At 37.2% G+C, this 27,637-nt stretch overlaps 1 protein-coding gene across 1 annotated transcript in view; it reads left to right on the top strand.

Annotated features, from left to right (window-relative positions):
* The window catches only part of DDX10 (DEAD-box helicase 10), a 269,882-nt gene that overhangs the window by 7,955 nt on the left and 234,290 nt on the right, over positions 1-27,637 (top strand). Inside the window, exons 2-9 of the mRNA XM_061203899.1 lie at positions 609-669; positions 2,461-2,591; positions 3,960-4,118; positions 5,165-5,285; positions 6,617-6,806; positions 9,698-9,824; positions 12,713-12,875; positions 20,850-20,934. Of these exons, the coding sequence (XP_061059882.1) occupies positions 609-669; positions 2,461-2,591; positions 3,960-4,118; positions 5,165-5,285; positions 6,617-6,806; positions 9,698-9,824; positions 12,713-12,875; positions 20,850-20,934 (1,037 nt within the window). The remainder of the gene's footprint in view (positions 1-608; positions 670-2,460; positions 2,592-3,959; positions 4,119-5,164; positions 5,286-6,616; positions 6,807-9,697; positions 9,825-12,712; positions 12,876-20,849; positions 20,935-27,637) is intronic.

Here is a 27,637-nt window from a genome sequence, read left to right on the forward strand (position 1 = left end):
TTCGAAGATATTGAAGGTGGGGGGGGGGGTGTGTGTGTGTGTGTTGAGTGAATGAAGTTTTTTTTTAACCAGTTGAAATGGTTACAGAGTTATATATGTATATATTTTTTTTTTAAATTTTTATTTGTTTATGGCTGTGTTGGGTCTTCGTTTCTGTGCGAGGGCTTTCTCTAGTTGTGGCAAGTGGGGGGCCACTCTTCATCGCGGTGCGCGGGCCTCTCACTATCGTGGTCTCTCGTTGCAGAGCACAGGCTTCAGACGCGCAGGCTTGGTAATTGTGGCTCACGGGCCTAGTTGCTCCGCGGCATGTGGGATCTTCCCAGACCAGGGCTCGAACCCGTGTGCCCTGCATTGGCAGGCAGATTCTCAACCACTGCGCCACCAGGGAAGCCCCAGAGTTATATTTTTGATGATAGCTTCTTCAAGGCATATTTCTTTTCAGAAGGAATGATAGTTTTTACTTAGAAGAGATGATTGAATTCAATCCTGCAGTACCAAGGATGCACTAGGCAGCACAATGTAGACAAAAATTAGTTTTGTTGTAAAGCAAATGAATTATGCAGTATGTTATTTTGCCTTATCTCACATAGTCCCCTTTTACTTTTCAGATAAATGTAAATGAAATTACAAGATTTTCAGATTTCCCCTTGTCCAAAAAAACACTGAAAGGTAGGTTCATGGTGATCTTGGGACATATTGTTGGATTTCTTGATGCTTTTTTTAAGTGGAAAAATGTTTAGAGAAAGTTTAACCTGAAAAAAGTCTTATTTTGTGGGACCTAATGAAATTTAAAAGCTTTTGCACAGCAAAGGAAACTATAAACAAGACGAAAAGACAACCCTCAGAATGGGAGAAAATATTTGCAAATGAATCAGCGGACAAAGGATTCATCTCCAAAATATATAAACAGCTCATGCAGCTCAATATTAAAAAAACAAACAACCCAATCAAAAAATGGGCAGAAAACCTAAATAGACATTTCTTAAAAGAAGACATACAGATGGCCAAGGGGCACATGAAAAGCTGCTCAACCTCACTAGTTATTAGAGAAATGCAAATCAAAACTACAATGAGGTATCACTTCACACCGGTTAGAATGGGCATCATCAGAAAATCTACAAACAACAAATGTGAGAGGGTGTGGAGAGGGTGTGGAGAAAAGGGAACCCTCTTTCACTGTTGGTGGGAATGTAAATTGATACAGCCACTATAGAGAACAGTATGGAGGTTCCTTAAAAAACTAAAAATAGAATTACCATATGACCCAGCAGTACCACTACTGGGCATATACCCAGAGAAAACCATAATTCAAAAAGACACATGCACCCCAGTGTTCATTGCAGCACTATTTACAATAGCCAGGTCATGGAAGCAACCTGAATGCCTGTCAACAGATAAACGGATAAAGAAGATGTGGTTCATATATACAATGATATATTACTCAGCCATAAAAAGGAAAGAAAGTGGGTCATTGGTAGAGACGTGGATGGACCTAGAGACTGTCATACAGAGTGAAGTAAGTCAGAAAGAGAAAAATATCGTATATTAACACATATATGTGGACCCTAGAAAAATGGTACAGATGAACCAGTTTGCAAGGCAGAAATAGACACACAGATGTAGAGAACAAACATGGACACCAAGGGGGGAAAGCGGGAGGTGGTGGTGGTGGTAGTGGTGGGATGAATTGGGAGATTGGGATTGACATATATACACTAATATGTATCAAATAGATAACTAATAAGAACATGCTATATAAAAAAATAAAATTCAAAAAAAATCTTATTTTGATATCATGAAAACCTATAGCAAGAAACAATATTAATTTATTTAAGTTTTACCAGTTTGTCATTCTCATTCTTTCTGGACTGGTTAAAAAACAGTAGTAAAAAACCAAGGTGCCAGGGCCTCTGAATAATTAAAATGTTTAAAATAAGCAAGAGAACAAACAAAAATGTGTCACCTTTTGTATTGATTTGCTAGTGCCACCAGAACAAAATAACACAGACTAGGTGGCTTAAACAACAGAAATTTATTTTCTCATTGTTCTGGAGGCCAGAAGTCTAAGATCAAGGTGCTGGCAGGGATGGTTTCCTCTGAGGGCCATGATGGAAGTATATGTTCCAGGCCTCTCTCCTTGACTTACAGATGGTCGCCCTCTGCTGCCTCTTAAAGTAGTTGTCCCTCTGTGTACTCACACCCCTAGTGTTTGTTTTTGTGTCCAAATTTTCCCTTCTTATAAAGACATCAGTCAGATTGGATTTGGGCCCACCCTAATGGACTCATTTTAACTTAATCACCTCTTTAATCACCTGTGTCTGAATACAGTCACATTCTAAGTACTGGGGGTTAGGGGTTCAACATATGAATTCTGGGATTGAGCAGGTGCACAATTCAGCCCATAGTACTGTTCTGCAGGGATGCTCTAAAGTGTCATTTTCTTCCTGTCCATACTGGCAGGTTTGCAAGAAGCGCAGTACCGTTTGGTAACTGAGATACAGAAGCAGACCATTGGGTTGGCATTGCAAGGTAAAGATGTCCTTGGAGCTGCCAAAACTGGATCTGGCAAGACTTTGGCTTTCCTTGTTCCAGTAAGTAGTTTTTTCATGTTGGGTCAGATCCTTTGTTATATGATTTTAAAACATTCTGTGCCTAGATAGAAATAAACTATTATGTGAAGAGTTGTTTCATGTTGGGTTTCCCTGTCTAGAATGCAAGCTTTATCAGACTGGTGCCACATCTGTCTTGTTTTCTACTGTATCCCCCATGTCCTAGCACAGCACCTTGCACATGATGGGCACTCAATAACTTATTGAATGAGTGAATTATCGTGTGCCGACAAGCCTGAATTCCTGAAGGATGTAGGGTGTTCCAGGGTGGCAGGTCAGAATGGTTCTTCTCTGCAGTGAGCCCGGTGGCGTGGCAGGGAAGGCTGTTTCTGTACTCACCCTTGCAAACCTGCCAATCGCATTTATACTTGCCACCTGTTTAGGATAAAGCTGAAATTGCTCACTTTAAGGAAATTGGGTCATTCACTGAGAATTTTCCAGGACATTGATATCTATCTTTTATAGCAGTAAAACAATAGAGCCTCTTAGGAATTCACTTATATCTGTTACGCAGTTGGTCTCGTAATTTTTTTTTTTTAATTAATTAATTAATTTATTTTTGGCTGTGTTGGGTCCTCGTTTCTGTGCGAGGGCTTTCTGTAGTTGCGGCGAGCGGGGGCCACTCTTCATCGCGGTGCGCGGGCCTCTCACTATCGCGGCCTCTCTTGTTGCGGAGCACAGGCTCCAGACGCGCAGGCTCAGTAGTTGTGGCTCACGGGCCCAGTTGCTCCGCGGCATGTGGGATCTTCCCAGTCCAAGGCTTGAACCCGTGTCCCCTGCATTGGCAGGCGGACTCTCAACCACTGCACCACCAGGGAAGCCCGGTCTCGTAATTTTTAATTCCTGCTAAATAATCAGCTCAGAAAAATCACATTTGATTTTTTGTTCCAAGTGTTAAAAAACCATTTTTCTCTTAAGTTCTATTTTTTATAACAACATCTTTCTACAACTAGAAAATTCAGTCACTGTATAACTACGGCAGTTACACAGAGTTTATTTTAATGTGGTTTCTGTTCAGAAAATGGTGACAAATATTTTTCTGAAATCTGTTTTAATGAACTGTGGGCTATACAGACCTTTCACTGATTGCCATCTCCTCATGGCATGTCTCTGGTAGCAGCTGCACTGCCATGGGGCTTCTTTTCCTCTATGACTTGGGGGAGGATGCTTCTGGTGGATAGAAGAAAAAGAAAAAACAAAGCAAACAGTTTCTTCTTTCTGATTAAGACTCATGACAGGTATGCTTTCTGCTTGGAAGGTTCCTTTGATTTGGGGGGGTAAGGTTGACTCAGGAGTCAAAAAGTTGCCTCTCTAAAAGACTTACTGAACATGAATTTGTTCTTTTTTGAGGTGCTGGAAGGCTTGTATCGTCTGCAGTGGACCTCAACAGATGGGCTGGGGGTTCTGATTATATCACCTACAAGAGAACTGGCCTATCAGACCTTTGAGGTTCTCCGAAAAGTAGGGAAGAATCATGACTTTTCAGCTGGCCTGATCATTGGTGGAAAGGTTTGTCTTTTTGTTCTTGTCCTTCTTTCTTTCGTTCTATAACTTATTTATGTTGGAGCACTGTGGCGGTTGACCGGGAAGAGGTAGAGATATCATCTAAACAGAGGCTGGCCCCCTAGACAGGAGGTGGCAGCATCCTGGTATCATCCAGAATATGTTTGTCAGTTCTGCAGGTCCAGAAAGTCTGTTTTGTCAGGGTATCTGGATTGATCAGATTCTCTGAGACTAATTAATTCTAATTAGCCTGTAAATCTATTTGTTAATATTCATTGGAAAAGGTACATTTCAGTATGTAGACTAGTTCCTTTCAATAAAGTATCTAGGAGGTTGAATAATTCAGAACATTGTTGGGTCAGCAGCAGAAGAAAGGAAGGTAGAAGGTAGTTTTGAGGCATGTTTATTTTAGGTTATAGTAAAGCCTGCTGCTCTACTTCTCTTTCTTCTGGTTTACCTGGACTACTTGTCTTGGCTAGAGTCTCTTCTAGATTGTGAGGAATTCTTGAATTTATATGCAAACATGCACAAAAAAAGGAAGAGTATCACAAGCCCTCACATACTCACGTACCTATCACCCACCTTTAACAACTAACATTCTGTGGCTCTTGTTTCGAGGAGAGATATTCTAGAATGTGGAGAACTCAGCTCTTGTTTTCAGTCCATGAAGTGCAGTGAGTGGCGTCAGAGAGCCTGTTCAGTGCCCCTGGGTTCTGACTTAAAAGAATGGCTATAATTCTAGTTTTTAAGTAGGTTCTGGCAGACACAGGAGGAAATAAAGACTTGGAGCAGTCACATATTTTTCTTGGCTTCAAAATCCCAGATATGATTAAGAATCTAGAGGAGCTCTGAACTCTTTAGGTCTTCACTAAGGACTTTTATTTAGCCCAGAAATTTGGATGTGCTATAAAAATAGAAGGGAGAAATTACATTTATTTCTAGAGTATCTACATTGCTATGATGAAATGCCACATGCAGATGGCTTGTATAGTTTTGGTACACAGGCTGCTCAGTGATGGGTCTGTGTAATCAAAAGAAACAACTGTTTTCAGGATCTGAAACACGAAGCTGAGAGGATCAATAACATAAATATACTTGTTTGCACACCGGGTCGGCTTCTTCAACACATGGATGAAACGATATGTTTTCACGCTACCAATCTCCAGATGTTAGGTGAGTCTAATATATCTCTAATGAAAAAAATCTCTGGCTTAGGAGTGAGCGCTCATAAATTTTAATGATAGAAATATTTTATTGAATAAATATTGTGACTAAAAATCTGAGAAATAACTTGAAGCAATTTTTTGGCATACGGTTCTAAATCCAGAGAGTACAACTCAGACTTTTTTTTTTATATCTATTGGAGTATAATTGCTTTACAATGTTGTGTTAGTTTCTGCTGTATAACAAAGTGAATCAGCTACATGTATACATACATCCCCATATCCCTTCTCTTGAGCCTCCCTCCCACCCTCCCTATCCCACCCCTCTAGGTCGTCACAAAGCATTGAGCTGATCTCCCTGTGCTATGCAGCAGCTTCCCACTAGCCATCCATTTTACATTTGGTAGTGTATATATGTCAATGCTACTTTCTCACTTTGTCCCAGTTTCCCCTTCCCCCGCCCCGTGTCCTCAAGTTCGTTCTCTACATTTCCACCTTTATTCTTGCCCTGCCACTAGGTTCATCAGTACTGTTTTTTAAGGTTCCATATGTGTGCGTTAGCATACGGTATTTGTTTTTCTCTTTCTGACTTACTCTGACTTCACTCTGTATGACAGACTCTAGGTCCGTCTACCTCATTACAAATAACTCAATTTCATTCCTTTTTATGGCTGAGTAATATTCCATTGTATATATGTGCCACATCTTCTTTATCCATTCATTTGTTGATGGACATTTAGGTTGCGTCCATGTCCTGGCTATTGTAAATAGTGCTGCAATGAACATTGTGGTACGTGTAACTTTTTTTTTTTTTTAACATCTTTATTGGAGTATAATTGCTTTACAATGGTGTGTTAGTTTCTGCTTCATGTAACTTTTTGAATTATGGTTTTCACTGAGACCTTTTTTAAATCAAAATAGTCAGAAAGAGATAAGCCCTCTTTTCCATATGAAATTAGACACCTCAGTATTTGACACTGCTAAGAGTTATCTTTTAAGGTACATCTACTTATGATGTTACCTAATGTGTATTTTTTTAAATCAACTTTGGAATAATTCTAGATTTATAGAAAAGTTGCAGTGATAGTACAGAACGTTCCTCTATACCCTTCCGTCCCTCAGTTTCCCCCAGTGTAACATATTACATAACTTTGGTACCTTTGCCAAAACTAAGTGATTAACATTGGAATATTTATTTAATATACAGACTTTTTTTCGATTTCACCAGTTTTTCCACGAATTTTCTTTTTCTGTTCTAGAATCCAGTGCAGAATACCATATTGCATTTAGCCTAACGTGTATCTTAAATATTGTTGTTCAACTTGCATTCTCTCTTTTTAGTTCTTGATGAAGCAGATAGAATCTTGGATATGGGCTTTGCTGATACCATGAATGCTATTATTGAAAACCTTCCCAAGAAACGTCAGACTTTGCTTTTCTCAGCTACACAAACCAAATCTGTAAAGGACCTTGCACGCTTGAGTTTGAAAAACCCTGAGTATGTTTGGGTTCATGAAAAAGCAAAATACAGGTATGTACTATTTGAAACCATATTTGATTCAATCACAATCAATGTGCTGTCTTTTCAGATTAAGAATTTGACATTTCACATTAATACTACTTTTCTAGGAAATAAAACATTATTTTCTATTGTTGATTAAATATGCAAAGCATAGTAAGTATATTGGTAAAAATTATTTAAGTTCTCTATGCACCTTTAAATGTGTGACTACTCTAATGCAATATTTTCCAAAATGTGGTGTGGGGAACAAATTCCCCCATAAAATAGGGGTGAGGTGGGGAAATGCATACCTAGATAGATAAATAACAAATGTTGAGTTAAGGTAAAGCAGTGTTCTTCAAGACTTCTCAGAACCTTTAATATTTTCTTGGACATTGTGATTCTTCAAAGCAGTGGGAGATGAATAAAGCTTCCTGCATTTACCGAAATTATTTTGGTACAGAATCATTCTTTTTAGCTGTATTATGCCGGACTAATGTGCTATGGAACACATTTTATCAACTGCATTAATATTTAGCAAAATACCTTTCTGTTTAAAACATTCCAGCAATGTTTTGTGTTGGTCTGACTAAAACTGGAAAGTAAGGTATGTGTGTCTGTGTGACAGTAAAAGGTGTGTGTGTGTGTGTGTGAGAGAGGGAGGTGTAAATGGGTTGGGGGAAATATGTTTTAAAGTGTATTTTGATATTATGACTGCTGGAAGTGTATGTATGTTTGGTATGAATCATACGTACATACATGCAGACTGTGGACATACCTGACTTCCAGAAATGTTTTCCAGTGAATTTAAATTGAATCTGTATTGAAGATCTCAATATGGACTCACCTCTACCATTATCTCTATCTTAACTTTCATTTCTTGCTGTGAAGTGTTAGTCTAAAAAGAAATATATTGGGAAAACACATTGGGTTATCTTCTTGGAGAGTCTTTAAATACAGGGGATATGGACATTGAGGCCCACCTTGACCTTGTTCAACCAATAGATGTCTAGGATTAAAAAAAGCCTGAGAAGAGGCTAGATTCTATGCTTCCAGGTGATCCTAGTGGATAAACTTTGGAGAATCTGAGTTCTGGTAGCTTTGGTTATCAAGAACTCCTTAGGAATGGGATAGCAAGAGATATTTGAGGTACATTTTCCTCCTTGGCTTACCATTGAGTAGACACTGGTTTTTGTTTGTAAATTTGTGTCGAGATAGCTATTGAAATTCTTGGTACAATTAATTTGATAATCTAAAGACTGTCTAGGTCTTTTGATTTTATTCTTTGTTCTCTTTGCTGTTTCCTTTCTGCCTGTTTTTATCTTTACCTGACACTAATTTTTCAATCATTAGGTGGTCTCTAAAATGTAAATTAATTTTACATATTATCCCTGTTCCCAATTTCTGTAGATAATAGTTGGTCATTATCCGTAGATCATGGAGTTAGTTAGAAAAAAATGAATGCAAAAACTGTGTATTTCATAAATGATTCTTGAAAGCAGTTCCATCATTTATAAAAAAAATGTGACTATCAGAAAACATATTGGAAGACAGGTATTTAGCAACATAATTTACAAAACTGCAGGTTATATGATAATGACTGCAGTACTCTGTAATTTCAAATTCACCAGAAGCACTATAAAAAGCAGATGCTGTTGTGAATTTTGTTTAGTATTGTTATTGAATTTTCCTCTTTAGCAACTTAACAGTTTGGTTAATATATCCTGAGAGATTATGGTCGAGAATATTTTAAGGCATAAAAGAATATTTACTCTCAAATTACAAAGGACCAGAAAAATCAGGATTGAATCTTTCTGAGTTGTATATCAGAGTATACGTAGAAGAAGTGCACCAGTGTGTTTCCTTTATATTGCTATATGTTGCTCTTTTTTCTCCTCTTTATACAAACAGACACACCCACAGGGTTGCCTGTGTGTGCATGAATGTATATATACCTTCACTCTGATAAATGGTACCAAATTTTATGTACTATTCTTCTTTGCCTCTTTCACTTAACAGTATGCCCTAGAGATCACACCATAGCACTATATATATTCCTCATTCCTTTTTTTGCAGTTGCATGATACATTATTGTGTACAATAGTTCATTACACAAGTTTTCTACTACATATGGGTTGATTTCCATCTTTTTTTTTTTTTTTCTTTGTAAATAATACTGTATCTTTTTGTGTTTTTACCAGATTACTTTTTGGAACAGAATCCTTAAAGTAGGTGTATTAGTTCAAAGAGTAAATGCATGTATGTTTCTCTCCAACATTTTTATTATGAGAAATTTCAAACACGCAGCACAATTGAAAGAATTTTGCGGTGAAAACCCTATACTCATCCCTCTGTATATCAACCCATCTTATTTTTGATGCATTTCAAAGTAATTTGCAGACATCTGTACACTTCCCCTAGATATTTCAGTACACATATCACTAACTAGAGTTCAGTATTTGTATAGAGATTTTCTTTTTTGATGTAAGATTTACATACAATGCGAACAAACAAACAAATTAAGAGTACATTTACTGAGTTTTGATAAATGTGTATGTCTCTGTAACCCAAGGCCCTGCTAAGAAGTAGAACAGTACCATGTGCCCAGCAAGTTCCCTTATGGCCTTAAGTTGATCCTTGACCCTACCCTTGCAGAGGTGACCCCTGTTTGCATGTATATTTTTGATATATAATCTATAAGGGATTTTGTATGTATTTTGGTCATGTGCTGTATTCATTTCCTAAGGGACAGTAGAGAGGTTGTTTTGGGGGGTATGTATGTATGTGTGTGTGTGTATGTGTGTGTCTGAAAAATTTGCTTGAGAGGCATGCCACTGTTAACATTTGTTTTGTTTTTTGGTCTGGATTTCAAAGTTACCAACACGGCATATTTTTAACATTTTCCCTCTTATTTCCATAAGCACCCCTGCCACTTTGGAACAGAACTACATAGTCTGTGAGCTGCCGCAAAAAATAAGTGTGCTGTATTCCTTTTTGAGAAGCCACCTGAAGAAGAAAAGTATTATATTTTTCTCCAGTTGTAAAGAGGTACCTAGTGTTTATTTTTCTTAAGTTATTCGTGTTGAATTGTCCCTTTTAAAATATCAAATTTCTGTTAGAAAATGCTATTTGTCTATTTTAATAGATACAGTGCTAAATGTGGAGGGATTTGTAGATAATGAAAATCTTGCCTCTTCATTTTTAAAGGAACCCATGGATGAGACTGTAAGCTCAGTAAGGAAGGGCAGAAACTGTCCGTTTTTACTTCAGTATTGTTAGCACCTAGCACAATACTGAGAACACAGTAGTCCTCAATACATACTGGTAGAACCAACAATTGAATGGCTAGACTAACTAGAGGTCTTTATAACCTCATGTCTACCTTACCCTCCGTGAATACCGAACTGAATATGCCATTTATTTCCATGCCTCCGTATCTTTGTTCATGCTGGTCTCCCTGCATCCCTCTATCCTAATTCTGGAGAAATATTTAATATCCTTTAAGACTAAGCTCAAATGTTATACCTGAAAGTCCTTTTCTGACACTCCCCAACCCCCTTGTGACAATGAACTGCACCTTCCTCTATCATTCTATAGTGTTTTGTTTATATCTTTATTTAGTTGATCAGCATTTCTTAAACACTAGTCATATGCTTATAAGTAAGGGATTTAGTGATGTATAAGAAAACTTGGTCTTTTCCCTTAAAGAGAAGAAACTGTGGTTGATTTTGTGTGTCGCTTTTCTTCTACTATATTTCAGATTTCCTGATGACATATAGTTGTTGGTATATAGTAGGTTGATTCTAGATTTATAACTTTTGCAATAGCTTAGCATGATAAATATGCAGTGAGTTTTCCTCCAGCTTATGGGGAAGATAGGTAGTGGTCTGTTTTTTGGGGAAAGCACAGAACCTCATTATTTTTCCATGTAAAGAATGACTTCAGATTTTTTAGGACTTCTTTTAGATTTTTAGAATTTTGTATCTTCTAAAGAAAGGATGTTTTTCGTATCTGTGTACCAGGAAATAATTTTAAGAGTTAATGTTTAAAGTTTTTACTCCGTAATACTCTGCTTTTCCTCTTCACAGTGGGCGAAGTATACTCTGCCCTTTCTCGAGCTATACTCTTTCTATACCTCTTTACTTCCATGGCTTTAAATGCCATCTGTATTCTAACAACTGCCAAATCTACATCCTAAGCCCTGACTTCTTTTCTGAGCCCTGGACTTGTTTATCCACTTGACTACTAGATATTTCCAGTTGGGTGTCTAGAGGGCATCTTAAATTTAACATAGGAAAAGCAGTTTTAAGATTTTCTATCCCTAAGTTCTGCTTCCTCTAACTCTTCCCCATCTCATTAAATGACCGAATCCTTAATTCTTGCTTGTCTTCAACTCATATTCAATCTGTTGACAGTTCTCATTAGTTTTACCACTTCTCCCCACCCATCATGCTACAGTGCAGTTTAAACCATGCTTAACTTTCTCTTAGCCTCTTGGTTGATCTTCCATTTTAATAGTTCTTCAATTTCCATATATACTTTTCTGCGATTGGGTTGCCTGAGAGTACATCTGTGGTCTGGTCTGTGGGCTCTCCTTTCTCATCTCCGCTTTCATGGTAGCCCTTTTAAAAACTTTACAAAGGAAAGGCAGGAGTCCCTCTATCCCTAGTCTTACTGGTGCATTGTCTCAGGATCAGAGAACCTTCCTAGCACTAGAATATTGTTTGAGAAAGTGAATAACTTTAATTTTGGAGTAACAAGTCATTTTGCAATTTAGGTGGTTTCCCATTCTTTACTTTCAACAAAATCCGAAGGAAGACTTAATGGAGTTATTAGCTGATAGATAAAATTATTTGTAATCTATCATCATGTTTTTGACATATTTTATAGGACTTCAAAAAGTTAAGGTCCCTTCCAGTCCATTTTCTATATTTTCATGAAGAGATTTTCTTAACACCTGTGTTAGAGAAATAGGAATAAAATGATGCTGTACTCTGCCTCGGTCTAGCAACCAGTGGTATTCATTTATAAGTACGTAAACTAAAGAAAAATAAAACTAAAGCAACAGCTCTATCTCATATATTAAGAGAGATATTTATAATAGAATTTTATTTTTTATGTTTAACAGTTTTTTTAATCAAATTTTAACATTTTTTTGTTTCGGCCAGTTCTCTACTAATAATTGTAATAGTAGCTGAGTCTGAGAACTTTTAATGCAGCTTTACGGCTACAGGAAATTAAAATTAAAACTTACATATACATAGTTTTGTTGTAGAAAATCACAAATGGTGATAAAGTGATCAATAAGAGACTTTCGAGCATAAAACAAGGTAAAATTCTGTGAGGTCAGGAAATAGAAATATGAATTCAAGGGAGAAAAGAAATGATGTAAAATTTTTCTGTTAAGGAAGAGGTTCCTCACATTTTGTTAGTAATCTTCCTTTTTTAAAGACTTTGTTTTAGAGCAGTCTTAGGTTTGCAGCAAAATTGAGGGGTCCTGCCCCACACATGCATAGCCTTCCCCATTATTTTTATATATTTAAAAATAACTGGTGGTGGATATCATATTGCTGTGCTATTTAGAATCAATTGGATACATTTATAAGAGGTAAGTATTTATTTTAAAATATATTTGAATATACCAGAAATTACATTCTTTGCAACCACTTAAATTTGGAAGAATGTCAGATACTAACTTAAAAATGTAAGGAGGGCATTTTTTTTCAAAATTCTTTTAGGAAATAATGTGAGCAAAAATGTTCAAAGACCACAGCTTTGTTTGAAGACCACAGCTCTAGACTACATTTCCCTTTCTGTGCTCTGTACTTTAATTGATGAACCTGTGCTCTGTAGTGCATTTTTCTGTTCATCTTACAAGCTTACTTCCTGCTGCTACCCAGAAGTACTACCAAAATTATTTTTCTGTAAATGCCTAGGTTCAGTATCTGTACCGAGTATTCTGCCGGCTACGTCCTGGCATTTCTATCCTTGCCCTGCATGGTCGACAGCAGCAGATGAGAAGAATGGAAGTCTATAATGAATTTGTTCGCAAGAAAGCTGCAGTACTCTTCGCTACTGATCTTGCAGCCAGGGGGCTGGGTAAGAAAACTTCTTTTGAGAAAATATTCTGTGGTCATGGGCTTATAAATGGGTGTATTCCGGTAATTCAAATAGTTTGACTCAAATAATTGGGCTTTCTTATTTTATAAAAGAAAATTAAGTAAATTGATAACTGGGATGACTAACACTAAGGATATGTCAGTGAAAATTTTTATAATATCTTCATCTTTTGTGCTCTTATTGTTTCATACATCATAGAATCCGAGGAGCCTACAGGATCAAAGGAGAATTAAAAATTTAAAGATGTGAAAAAAAATTGTTTCTTTGAAAATTGGAAACTTTGACAAATACTATAACTTACTTAACAAGAAAAATCAGTGAAGTCCATCTTTTCTCCAACCATCCTAATTTTTATTTTAAAATCATTACATTTAATGTGTTTAAACTTTTAAAAAGCCATTATAATATTATACAACTGATGGCTTTGTGGGGGTGGGATGGGGTATGGAAGTAATTACAGAGGATAACTAGTTTAGAGGCAAGAACAAAAGATAAGGATAAATAAGTGGTAATTTGAATTCTTCAAACACCTAATTTTATTGCATTAATTATTACGGTAAATTTTAAACATACACAGAGATTGAGTCTAAAGTACCCTCATACACATATTACCCAGTTTGAGCAGTTATCTTTCTCATGACCACCTGCTTAGCTCCCGTCTTCTGTACCTCTGGGAGTATTTTAAAGCATATCTCAGCCATCATAAAGTTCATTCCCACGTGACTGGCAGCAGTAGTCAAGTATGCATATTTTTAAAGCTCTCTAGGCTATTTTCTCAGGTCCACAATAACTCATTCCAACTACCCTCCCCCACCCCCTGCCCCTCATCACTGTTTTGAATGTACTGTTTTGAAACATTTTAGTTATGTTTGTATCTACTTATATTACACTCTGATTCCACCCTTCCCCTCCTGATTTTTGAACCTAAAATAGTTTAGGTCAAAATAAGCAATTAATTATATTGCATATATAACGTGTATTTTGTATATTGATATATCACAATGAACAGGTATTACTATTTTGTCATATTTTCCTTGCAGTTTGTTAAAGAAACCAAATATTTAGTAGATGTAGTTGAAATCCTTTTTGTACCCTTTCCCAGTCTCACTATTTTCCCTCTCCTCCTTTCCCTAGACATATTTACTGTCATATAGTTGGTAGGTAACCTTTTAATTGAAGGCTCTTCACTTCTTGTCTGTGATAGAATTCAGGGTGTCTGTGAACTTAGACGGGGAAAAAATTACATATATTCACTAACCTTTAATTGAGATTTAGCATTTCCTTCAATTATAAATGTAAGCAGCGAACTGTTGTGGTAGTACCTGTAACTGTGTCATCAATTGAAAATCATAGATATTTTCATTTTACATTACATTTTCTGTAGATATCTTGGAATGTTGTTTACACTTAGTACTATTTTGATATTATGGTAGTTATTAGATATACAGCTAGGTTGTGTTATTTAATGTTAGTAAATAAGCATATATATTGCTATATAAAAAATTCAATAAAAATGTTTATTTCATTATAATTGTTTTCTCTTATAATCCTATGTTTTACTTTATGCATTTAAAAAATATTCTGAAAAGGGGTTCATAGGTTTTAACTATGGCACAAAAAATGTCAAGAATCTCTCTTCTAGTTTATTTTAAAAAGCTTATATGAATGTATTCATGAGCAGTATATAGTATTATGTGTTTATGAAGTGTATAAAATAATATTATACGTACCAGTCTATGACTTGCTTTCCAAGGCTTTCCATGTCAATGTATAAAGTTCCAGTGTATTTATGTAGCGTATCTCATAGTATGTCCAGGAATTTCTTTAGAGTACACCAGTATCTTTTTTAAACTTTATTCTTAATTTTTCTCAGTTTTATTTCTTAGTGAATAATATGCGATATGGGTAAAAATGGGTTATGAGACATAGCAAGACCTACTCTACCCCTCCTCACTCTCCAGAAGCCTTTATTTCTTTTGGTATTTAGCTTCATATTTCTAAGTACATTTCTTATATCAAGTTAATGATTGAGTTAAAATTAGTTTTGTGTTTCCTGTTCTAACTTTCCTCAGATGTTCCAGCAGATGTCACATGCCTAGTTTCCTAACAGTTCAAACACAGTCTGTTTCTTTTTCCCTTGGGATCTCCTTGTTGCAGGCTTTTAAAAGTCTTCAGCTCACCAAAACCAGGCAAAGATGTCACAAAGAAAGAAAACTACAGGCCAATATCACTGATGAACATAGATGCAAAAATCCTCAACAAAATACTAGCAAACAGAATCCAACAGCACATTAAAAGGATCATACACCATGATCAAGTGGGGTTTATTCCAGGAATGCAAGGATTCTTCAATATATGCAAATCAATCAACGTGATACATCATATTAACAAATTGAAGGAGAAAAACCATATGATCATCTCAATAGATGCAGAGAAAGCTTTCGACAAAATTCAACACCCATTTATGATAAAAGTCCTGCAGAAAGTAGGCATAGAGGGAACTTTCCTCAACATAATAAAGGCCGTATATGACAAACCCACAGCCAACATTGTCCTCAATGGTGAAAAACTGAAACCATTTCCACTAAGATCAGGAACAAGACAAGGTTGCCCACTCTCACCACTATTATTCAACATAGTTTTGGAAGTGTTAGCCACAGCAATCAGAGAAGAAAAAGAAATAAAAGGAATCCAAATCGGAAAAGAAGAAGTAAAGCTGTCACTGTTTGCAGATGACATGATACTATACATAGAGAATCCAAAAGATGCTACCAGAAAACTACTAGAGCTAATCAATGAATTTGGTAAAGTAGCAGGATACAAAATTAATGCACAGAAATCTCTTGCATTCCTGTATACTAATGATGAAAAATCTGAAAGTGAAATTAAGAAAACACTCCCATTTACCATTGCAACAAAAAGAATAAAATACCTAGGAATAAACCTACCTAAGGAGACAAAAGACCTGTATGCAGAAAATTATAGGACACTGATGAAAGAAATTAAAGATGATACAAATAGATGGAGAGATATACCATGTTCTTGGATTGGAAGAATCAACATTGTGAAAATGACTCTGCTACCCAAAGCAATCTACAGATTCAATGCAATCCCTATCAAACTACCACTGGCATTTTTCACAGAACTAGAACAAAAAATTTCACAATTTGTATGGAAACACAAAAGACCCCGAATAGCCAAAGCAATCTTGAGAACGAAAAATGGAGCTGGAGGAATCAGGCTCCCTGACTTCAGACTATATTACAAAGCTACAGTAATCAAGACAGTTTGGTACTGGCACAAAAACAGAAATATAGATCAATGGAACAGGATAGAAAGCCCAGAGATAAGCCCACGCACATATGGTCACCTTATCTTTGATAAAGGAGGCAAGCATATACAGTGGAGAAAAGACAGCCTCTTCAATAAGTGGTGCTGGGAAAACTGGACAGCTACATGTAAAAGTATGAAATTAGAACAATCCCTAACACCATACACAAAAATAAACTCAAAATGGATTAAAGACCTAAGTGTAAGGCCAGACACTATCAAACTCTTAGAGGAAAACATAGGCAGAACACTGTATGACATAAGTCACAGCAAGATCCTTTTTGACCCAGGTCCTAGAGAAATGGAAATAAAAACACAAATAAACAAATGGGACCTAATGAAACTTAAAAGCTTTTGCACAGCAAAGGAAACCATAAACAAGACCAAAAGACAACCCTCAGAATGGGAGAAAATATTTGCAAATGAAGCAACGGACAAAGGATTAATCTCCAAGATTTACAAGCAGCTCATGCAGCTCAATAACAAAAAAACAAACAACCCAATCCAAAAATGGGCAGAAGACCTAAATAGACATTTCTCCAAAGAAGAGATACAGATTGCCAACAGACACATGAAAGAATGCTCAACATCATTAATCATTAGAGAAATGCAAATCAAAACTACAATGAGGTATCATCTCACACCGGTCAGAATGGCCATCATCAAAAAATCTAGAAACAATAAATGCTGGAGAGGGTGTGGAGAAAAGGGAACACTCTTGCACTGTTGGTGGGAATGTAAATTGATACAGCCACTATGGAGAACAGTATGGAGGTTCCTTAAAAAACTAAAAATAGAACTACTATACGACCCAGCAATCCCACTACTGGGCATATACCCTGAGAAAACCATAATTCAGAAAGAGTCATGTACCAAAATATTCATTGCAGCTCTGTTTACAATAGCCAGGACATGGAAGCAACCTAGGTGTCCATCATCGGATGAATGGATAAAGAAGATGTGGCACATATATACAATGGAATATTACTCAGCCATAAAAAGAAATGAAATGGAGGTGTTTGTAATGAGGTGGATGGAGTTAGAGTCTGTCATACAGAGTGAAGTAAGTCAGAAAGAGAAAAACAAATACAGTATGCTAACACATATATATGGAATCTAAGGGAAAAAAAAAAAAAAAAAAAGAGGTCATGAAGAACCTAGTGGCAAGATGGGAATAAAGACACAGACCTACTAGAGAATGGACTTGAGGATATGGGGAGGGGGAGGGGTGAGATGTGACAGGGTGAGAGAGTGTCATGGACATATATACACTACCATGTATATAGATATCTAATGTAAAATAGATAACTAGTGGGAAGCAGCCGCATAGCATAGGGAGATCAGCTCGGTGCTTTGTGACCACCTAGAGAGGTGGGATAGGGAGGGTGGGAGGGAGGGAGATGCAAGAGGGAAGAGATATGGCAACATATGTATATGTGTAACTGATTCACTTTGTTGTAAAGCAGAAGCTAGCACACCATTGTAAAGCAATTATACTTCAATAAAGATGTTTAAAAAAAAAAAAAAAAAAAAAGTCTTCAGCTCTAATCTGGACTGGTTGCTCCATAAACCTGATGCACGTTTGTCATCGTGAGACTTTTCATTTGGGTCTTCATTGCTGCGCGTGGGCTTTCTCTAGTTGCGGCGAATGGGGGCTACTCTTCGTTGCAGTGCACGGGCTTCTCACTGTGGTGGCATCTCTTGTTGCGGAGCACAGGCTCTAGGCGCACAGGCTTCAGTAGCTGTGGCTCGCGGGCTCTAGAGCGCAGGCTCAGTAGTTGCGGCGCACGGGCTTAGTTGCTCCGCAGCATGTGGGATATTCTCAGACCAGGGATTGAACCCTTGTCCCTTGCATTGGCAGGCGGATTCTTAACCACTGCGCTACCAGGGAAGTCCCCTTCCTCTTTCTTGATTTATTATTATTATTGTTTTTTAAACTAAAGCTCATTCTTTAATAGCTTCCTAAGTAAGAGTGCATGGGAGGTACATTTTTTGAATTGTTGCATATCTGATAATGTCCTATTCTTGAATGATAGTTGTATTGAGAATAGAAATCTAGGTTGAAATAATTTTCTCTTAGAACTTTGCAAGTAGTGCTCCATTGTCTTACAGTAGTCAGTGTTATGTTGAAAAGACCTTTGCCTTTCTGATTCTGTTTTTTGTAGCCCCCTTTTCTTTTTCTGGCTGTTCTTAGTATTTTCTGTTTATCTGTGGAGGCCTGAAATTTTATGATAATGTGCCTTAGTGTGAGGTCCCATTTGTTGTATAGGCATTCAGTATATTTTTTCAATCTAGACCAGCACTGTTCAATAGAATTTTCTTTGATCACTGAAATGTTCTATGTCTGCACTGTCTAATACTATAGCTACTAGCTACACGTGACAATTGACCACTTAAAATGTGTCCAGTGCAATGAGGAAAGACTGAGTTATTAATACTATTAAATTTTAAACTTGAATACCTTCCGTATTGAGCAGCACACAATAGGGACTCGTGTCTTTCAGTTGCAGGAAATAATACTTCTGAATTGCTTCTTTGGTGATTTGGTTAAATAAATATTCAGTATTTGTTTTGAGTATGTAATTACTGCTTACTAATGGGGAATTTGTGTACTTAGCTTGTTTCCTTTCTCATACCTTTTTTTTTTTTTTTAAATTTTATTTATTTATTTATATTTATTTTTGGCTGTGTTGGGTCTTCGTTTCTGTGCGAGGGCTCTCCCCAGTCGTGGCAAGCGGGAGCCACTCCTCATCGCGGTGCGCGGGCCTCTCACTATCGCGGCCTCTCCCGTTGTGGAGCATAGGCTCCAGACGCGCAGGCTCAGCAGCTGTGGCTCACGGGCCCAGTCGCTCCGTGGCACGTGGGATCCTCCCAGACCAGGGCTCGAACCCTGCATTGGCAGGCAGACTCCCAACCACTGCGCCACCAGGGAAGCCCTCTCATACCTTTTTTATAACATTTTCCCATTCCCCCCTTATTTTCTCTTTCTGGAAGAGTATTTGACGTCTTTGATCAATCCTCTAGTTTTCCTGTTTCTTCTGTTGCCATTTCATTGTCTTTTTCTTGTTATTTCTGGGGGATTTCTTGATTTTATATTTCAACTTTTCTGATTAAAATTTTAATGAAGTACCAAGAGTTCCTTTTTTATAGCCTCTTACTCTTATTTGATGGATGCAGCGTTTTAGCTCTCTGAAGATATTAGGTTAAAGTTCTCTTCACATTGTTTCTGTTTCTGTTGAGTTTCATTTTTACTCTTTTATCTGTCTTCATTTTTGAGACTTTTCCCGATTGTCTGCAATTGACTGTCTTTTATTATATTTAACAGTGAGGCATCAAAAAGCTTATTTGAAGTGACTTGTACGTGGATGAGGCTTGTTGACTAACGGCCTTCATTGCGAGGGGATTTAGACGGAGTTGGTCGTCTTGTGGAGGACCAAGATGTCAAAGTGTATTCTTTTTGAACATTCAGTCTCTCCAGATAAGAATACTTCAACCTCTTGAGCAGAAGAAGGATTAAGCTTGCTGCTGGCTCTCTAGAAGCCTAGCAAGGAAGTGGACATAGAGGGCTCCCAGTCAGCATTCAGACTTACACTCAGTACCCCTGTTTTCACTCTGGCTCTGGTGCCTCTTTTTTCCACTCTCTCCGGTGTCTTGGCTTGAAGCCTTTCTCGAGAATAAGACTTTTCACTTTTCTTCAGGAGCCCCAGCGTATAGGATCCAGGAGGGGACCTGAGGATCTTAGTGCTACTTTCAACCTATCTTCCTTTTTACAACCCTGAAATATATCCTTGCCTTCTGAGGTACCTGGTTACTTCAAGTCCCAAGGGAGAGAATTGTTCTAAATATCTTTTTTCTGTTTTTCTTGGGTTACGCCCATTTAAATAGATTCAACCCTTTTGAATAGCTTGTATAACTTGGTCGTAGTTTTTATGCTCATAGGTATCCATAAGTATCATTATCTTCCCAAATCTTTCTCTTTTTCTTTTTCTTTCTCTTTTTCTTTTCCCTTCCTTCCTCCCTCCCTCCCTCCCTTAGCTTTTTTCTCTGTGATAGACATTGATCTGAAATCCTTATGGCAAAATCTGTAAATGACTAAAGGTAGTTCTCTTAAGTTGTTGAGACCAGGATCTCTGGGGAATGAATGGAAACTTTTGCAGCCAGAAATAAATATGAAGTAATTATTGCTAGGAAATGGGGAGAGGGATTTAAAAAGACATCATTAATTTGAATGGAGATGGAAATAGCAGGAAAAGTAAATTTTCATTAAAATTTATAAACCAGTTTCATAGTTCACTGGGAGCTCATGAGAAGTGGTTCTTTTAGGTTATTAACTATCAGGATATTTCATTATTTGTGTGACACAAAGCAGTCTGTCTCCTCTGTCAGATACAAAATGATCTTCACATTCAAACACTGTCATTAATTTTAGTTCAGTTTGTCAAAGAAGAGAAGTGTTTATTATCTCTCGGTTCATGCAATTAATTTTATTTTTAATAGTGTCCACAAATGATATCTATCAGTTTGATGTGATGGAAAGCCCTGGCAAGCAATATTATAAAATAAAAATAGTGCAGCAGGAAGATCTTGGAACTGGTTTTTCAACTTGATATTCCTTCTGTACAGATTTCCCAGCTGTGAATTGGGTTCTTCAGTTTGATTGTCCAGAGGATGCCAACACATATATTCACAGAGCAGGTAGAACTGCCAGGTAGGTGTGCCGGCCTATTTCTTTGCTTTTGGTTTTATCTAAGCAAAAAAGCATGCTTTCTGAACTGTGTACAAACAAAGAATGGAGGAATTCAGGTAAGTGACTGCTGGTTTGACTTTTTTGTGATGTTGGTTGCTAGCAAGTGGACAGCTCTTGCTAAGTGATTACGGCCGAGACTTGATGGTGAGGGCTGAGAAAAATCCATGAAAATCTTCTTTTAGTGTTTTTGTTCTAACTTTCTTCCCTTACTAAGCTTTTCATTAGAACTGCTCACTGAACATCATCTCTTTGATGAGGTATAAGACTATTTATTCAATCTCTGTTTTCAGATGACAAAACTTGAGTGTTTTGAGCAGTTAAACATTTTGTTTGAAAATCCATAGAGCCAGGATTTGAACCAAGGCAGTCTGACTCCTTTAGTCTAGATCTGTGCTCTTACCTTCTCTGGTATAGGTTCTAATAAGAGACAAGGTGGTTTTGAATCATAGATTTCTCTTTTCCTTTTTTCTAGTGTGGGAATTAGAGGCACTGCTGGAGGCCACTCCCAAATACTCCCTTTTCACCACCCCCCACCCCCAGTAAAAGTATCCTGTGTTTGCTCATGAATGTGGGGGAGCTATTTGGAAAAGAATATAGCAAAGTCATTTGGGAGGAAAGGGCATAGAAAGGTATATGAATGAATGAAAAGGATAACGTGCTACGTCATTGCTGTTGAGGTTGCAGTGAAGTTGGGAGATGTGTGCTGCAGGTAGAATTATAAATGTTAGCATCTTTCTGGGTAATATTTGGTAGTACTTATCAAAAGGCTTAGAGTTCTTCCTTTTGCTTCAGTAATTCCACGTCCAGAAATTGATCTTAATAAAGTTTCTATAAAGGTGTTCATCTTACTGACATTTGTAATGGTTAAGAATTGGAAATAACCAGTTAAGTGTTAGACCCAAATTCACTAAGTATATGGCAGAAACAGAACTAGAATTCAGATCTTTTGACCCCGGATTTCATTCTTTTTCACTAAGTAACCATTCATGAAAGACCAACCACGTGTGAGGTACTGGATTAGGCCTGGTGTGAGCTTCTGCATGAAAATAAGATATAGTGTCCATTCCATTAAGGACGTTTTAGTACCTTGAAAACAGTCTATAGTAGAGGCATATACAGTATTAGAGGTATTGACAAGTTTTATGGAGCTCCAGCGGAAGTAGAGAAGAAAACTTCACAGAGGAGACACAGTTGGGTTCAGTTTTGATTGGCAGATACAAGTTCTTGGGAGGCAACTTGATACAAGATATTTCTTCCTCTGTTAACTATGTGCTGTATAATATATCTTTCTGTATTTTAACTCAGACTCAAATCCCATATACTCTTTTTTTAAAAATTTTATTTATTTATTTATTTATTTATTTATTTATGGCTGTGTTGGGTCTTCGTTTCTGTGCGAGGGCTTTCTCTAGTTGCGGCAAGTGGGGGCCACTCTTCATCGCGGTGCGCGGGCCTCTCACTATCGCGGCCTCTCTTGTTGCGGAGCACAGGCTCTAGACGCGCAGGCTCAGCAATTGTGGCTCACAGGCCTAGTCGCTCCGCGGCATGTGGGATCCTCCCAGACCAGGGCTCGAACCTGTGTCCCCTGCATTGGCAGGCAGATTCTCAACCACTGCGCCACCAGGGAAGCCCCCCATCTACTCTTGATAATTTTTTTTTGAGGGAGGGACTACTAGAAAATACAAGAGTTCTATGTGTCCATATCGTAAAATGTGATCCTTTCCATAAGCATCTCCAAACACTGAACCCCTAGTCAGTTGTAAAACATTGTTCCCTAAAGTTAAGGAATGGTCTGTGTGCCATGCAGTACTGCAGCCACTTGCAACATGTGGGTATTTAAATTTCAATTAAGTAAAATTAAATTAAAATAAAAATACAGTTTCTCAGTCACACTAGTCACATTTAAACTGCTAATACCACATCTTGAACAGAGCAGGTATAGAACATTTCCATCATTGTGAAAAGTTCTATTGAATACTACTGGTATATGTTTAAAATACATTTTGCTTAAAATTGTTGCACCAAAGAACCATAGATTCATATAATAAAACCATAAAATAGAAAATCATAAAGACATTAGAGCTGAAAGTAATCTGGATTCACTCATTCATTTGTTCGATATGGATTTAACAAATACATATTAAGTGCCAGGCATTGTACATAGTAGGAGATAAAACGAGCAAAACAGACATGATTCCTGACCTCGTTCATCTTGAAACCTAGAGGGAATACAGACAATAAAATGCATAATTTCAGTAGAATGTGATTGATTATTTACTCCTATCTCTAATTTTGTTGCAGTCATGAGAACACATGGCAACTCTCTTAGGTTTACACATGCAAAGAGAAATAGACATTTTTGTCTCCTGAGAGGTTATAATCTTTCTGAGTCACATAAACCCCCCTACTAACTAAAGGAAAGTTTTCTTTCAGACATTTCTGTAGGTTTTTGAGTTGTGAGCTTATTAACAGGCATTTTTACCTCACATAGATTCAAATATGAGGTTCTTCAAATGTGGGTACATTTTGTTTAAAAAAGAAAATTGGAAACAACCTAAATAATAATCACTATAAGGTTGTGATTGGTTATGATGGACTATCTCTTTGGTTTTACATTTTCTTTCTCATCAAAACTGCATGAGTATTTATAATATGGATGTCGGTGAGACATTAATGCTTAATGATGGAAGATATACCAACTGTTGGTTTAAATGGACCAAGTTACTTCTGATTATTAAGCCACCAACTTCTATTTAATGAGTTCCCAGGGATGGCAGGATCTTTAAGACCCAAGATTTAAATCCTCATCTAGGGACTTCCCTGGTGGTCCAGTGGTAAAGAATTCGCCTTGCAATGCAGGGGGCACGGGTTCGATCCCTGGTCAGGGAAGTAAGATCCCACATGCCGTGGGGCAACTAAGCCCGCTGGCCACAACTGCTGAGCTCGCGTGCCTCGAGTAGAGAGCCTGCGTGCTGCACACTACAGAGCCCACGCGCCCTGGAGCCTGTGCGCCACAACTAGAGAAGAGAAAAACCCACACGCTGCAACTAGAGAGAAGCCCGCGCACCGCGACAAAGAGTCTGTGCACTGCAACGAAGAGCCCGTGTGCCACAACGAAAGATCCCACATGCCTCAACGAAGATTCCGCATGCCGCAACCAGAAGACCTGATGCAGCCAAAAATAAATAAAATAAATAAATAATAAATAAATCTTAAAAAAAAAAAAAGAAATCCTCATCTAAGCAAAGTCTGTCATTCGCCAGCAGGCTTGCTTTTCTATCTGCCCTGCACCCATTTCAGCCAGTGGCCTCAAGTTTGAATGTGTCCTCTATCCTTTGCTTATCTAGGAAGTCCCTTTGGAGTTGAGTCTCTTAAATTTCTTTGTATCTACTGTTCTTGGATGGCTTTAAAGGGAAAAAGATTTTTTGTTTGTGTTTGGTCAATTTTGTTGTTGTTTCCGTTGAAGTGGAGGTTTTTCCTGTTCTACAGCCTAACAGGGTATAGAGCTCCTTCTTCCTATAATTTTCTAATTTTCATAAACTGTTTTAATGTTTAAACATTTTTCGATTGATTCAGATTTACCCTGTGGGCTGTTAAACATGGGCTATGATCAAAATGTACTCATTTAAATTAAATGCATTTCTTTTGACCAGCATGAAGAAGGAAAGGAGAGAATAGTACAATAGTGAAAGATAAAACTATTTAACAGTAGGATTGTACTAGAGGATTCAAAAGTAAGTCTTTTTTATTGTAATTAATTATATAATTTGAGCAAGTAATAGAGTTAGATCTAGGCTCTGTGTATGATTTCATTGTACATTCAGACAGACTTGTCTTTAGACTGGTAACCTTTTGGTTTCTAGTGGGATCTAAGTAAATGGAACGTAGGTAGAACAGCAGCTTTGTTTTCCATTTTGTAAGAAGGTACATGGTGCATCAGTGGTCTTTGTGTTGGGTACATGTTTGGATTATCTTTCATAGTGACATATTTAGAGAAGTCATTAGTAGTGGTTGGTGGAATTAATATTTTACCACTGTTTAATTCTCCTCAGTAAATGTGTAGCATGTATGAATTTGTACATGTATCTGTGCACACATTTGCATTTCATGGCCCTGTGGGCCTCTGGATAGGTGAGGTTGGTGGATATCATCTCTCATTAGTGTATTGGACCAGGCCAGACAGGCTTTTTAGATGTGCCAATGGTGTGGGCATGGACAGGTTAAACTGATTCCTTTATAGAATACATTTAGCAGTATTTTAAAATTATTCATCCTATATGAAGATTATTTGACATCTCAGTATATCAGGAAAAGTTTCAAGAAGGGGAAATATTTCAGGGTGCTTGGTTCCTGGAGAAGTTGTTAAAAATTTTATGTAGTTGAACATGCCATGGTAAGCATTAAATTGGTTTTAATGACTGTGGAGGTGAAGAGGAGGTACAACATCACAATGATTGTGTTTGAAGAGAGAATACCAATTTGAAAAACTATTATAATGTAGTTTCTAATATGGTCTTAATTTTTAAAGTACAAGCCTGTTTGACCCTTTGTAACCAATTAAAAATATTTTGAATTGACTATTTTAGATGTATAGTTAGTGGAAAGGTTTAGGATATGTAATGCTTATTTTTTCTTTGTCAGTCTAATAAAAAAAAGAACCAAACTGCAAAAAGTTAAAAGTTACCATTAATGGGCTTAGAGATAATTAGAAAGTTTTGTGGGCCATCAGACTGCATAATTGAATTGAATAAAAGCTAAATTAAAGTTCGAAACTAATTAAAATCCTGTGTATATGCTGTAATTAAAACTAGGTTGCCAGATAGTGTTTGCTTTTGGAAGTGAACTATACTATATGAATATTGAGAAATGAATTCACTGCTTTGTGGCAAAATAGCTAAGGTTTGGGGAATCTGTTTTTTTCCTTTCTATGTTTTAGCTAAAAATAAAGGGTGGTTTAGGTACTTGTTGCCTTAAGTGCTTTATTCTGTTTTAATTTATTCACCTATTTAAAATTCTTTTGATCTTTAGCAATTGAGAGAAATTTCTGTTTTCTTAAATATCCACACCCCTTTTAACAAAATGATCTCGTTTAGGAGACAAATGAGGCAAGGAATATGAATATAGTTTTTTAAAGCCGTGTTCTGTGATACATTCTACCACTTAAAAGCGAATGTCTTTAGGGCTTGTAGTTTTTAGTACTCATAAAACCAAGCTCTTCTGTTTCTTATAAAAATGCCCAGTTGAAAATAAAAAGGATTTGGGAATGGAAAGTCCTTACATATCAGATACTCCTAATTTTTAAAATGCTTTTATTTGGGCAGTAGGGGTCTGTGGGTGGAAGACGGGAGCTTATATATAACTGTGTATATTTAAACAGTTGGGAGTTTATATATAAGAGTTGGGACTTTATATATATAACTGCTTGGTTTTCCAGAGTAGTGGTAAAATTCCAGCAGTATTTCAACTGAGCCTTATTTGCCTGGCTGCATTTTGTGGATCTCAGATTTTGTGGGAGATTTAGGTAGCAAAATGTGATTCCAGTAGGGGGCAGCAGAGGCCAGTTCTTTGCATTGCACACTGGCTTGCATCAGTTTAGATTAACAGCAGCAAATATGAAGATGGGAAGTAGTTAAAATTTCTAATGTGATAACTTGTGCAGAGTTCATGGTTTGTGGTAAATACTAGTACTTTATGGAATAGATAATGAGAATTTTTTAAGTAGTGTCTTTAATTGGTTTGTAAATTGAAATAATAAAAGTGAAAATACAATTTCTATGAGCATTAATTTACTGAAACATACTGTGTATATCTTAGGTATAAGATAGAAACAGTCTTTGCTAGCGAAAATTCTTATTACTTTGATTCCTTCGTTGACTGAAGATGCTAACTTTACTCAGCTCCTCCTAGATAGAGGCTGGTGCTTCCTCACATGGCCTTCTGCCTTTGTTGTTATCTAGGATTTAAAGCAAAAAGGCAAAGCCAATGCTTTATTTTGCATCAAAAAGCATTGAGCTGGGGTAGAGTATGACCACTATAGCTAGAGAGGTAGATAAGGGGGCTGATATTTCTTAGGGGTCTCTTATTTCCTAGCACTTCCCCCTTGCTCTCCTGCTGTCTATTCTCAATACAGCAGACAGAGTGATCTTTTAAAAACACAACTCAGATCATGGAACTCCTCTGATGGCTCCCCATTTCACTCAGAGTAAAAGCCAGTGGGCCTATGCTATTCAACCCCCCTCCAATCTTATTTCCTGTTATTCTCCCCTTGTTATTATTCTCCGCTTGTTCCCTTGCTCCACACTGGTCTTGCTATTTCTCCTGCAAGCCAGGCATATTTTTGCCTCAAAGCCTTTATATTATGTTTCTTCCACTGGAATGCTTTTTCCTCAAGTATCCACATGGCTGTCTTTCTTTACACTGCCCCAACCACTCCTCCTTACCTTGCTCTATATTATCTTTTTTCCATAGCACTTATCACCTTCAAATATACTAGAGCATTTACTTATTTTATTTACTGTTTTTTTCTTTTTCTCTTCATTAGAGTGTAAGCTCCATAAAGGCAAAGGAGTTTGTCTACTTAATTGATGGTTCCAGAGCACTTAGAACAGGGTCTGGAACGGAGGAGGCACTTGAGATAACACAATTAGTTTCTCAAGTCAGACTC

This window comes from Eubalaena glacialis, chromosome 10, assembly GCF_028564815.1.
Source record: "Eubalaena glacialis isolate mEubGla1 chromosome 10, mEubGla1.1.hap2.+ XY, whole genome shotgun sequence".
NCBI classification, from domain to species: domain Eukaryota; kingdom Metazoa; phylum Chordata; class Mammalia; order Artiodactyla; family Balaenidae; genus Eubalaena; species Eubalaena glacialis.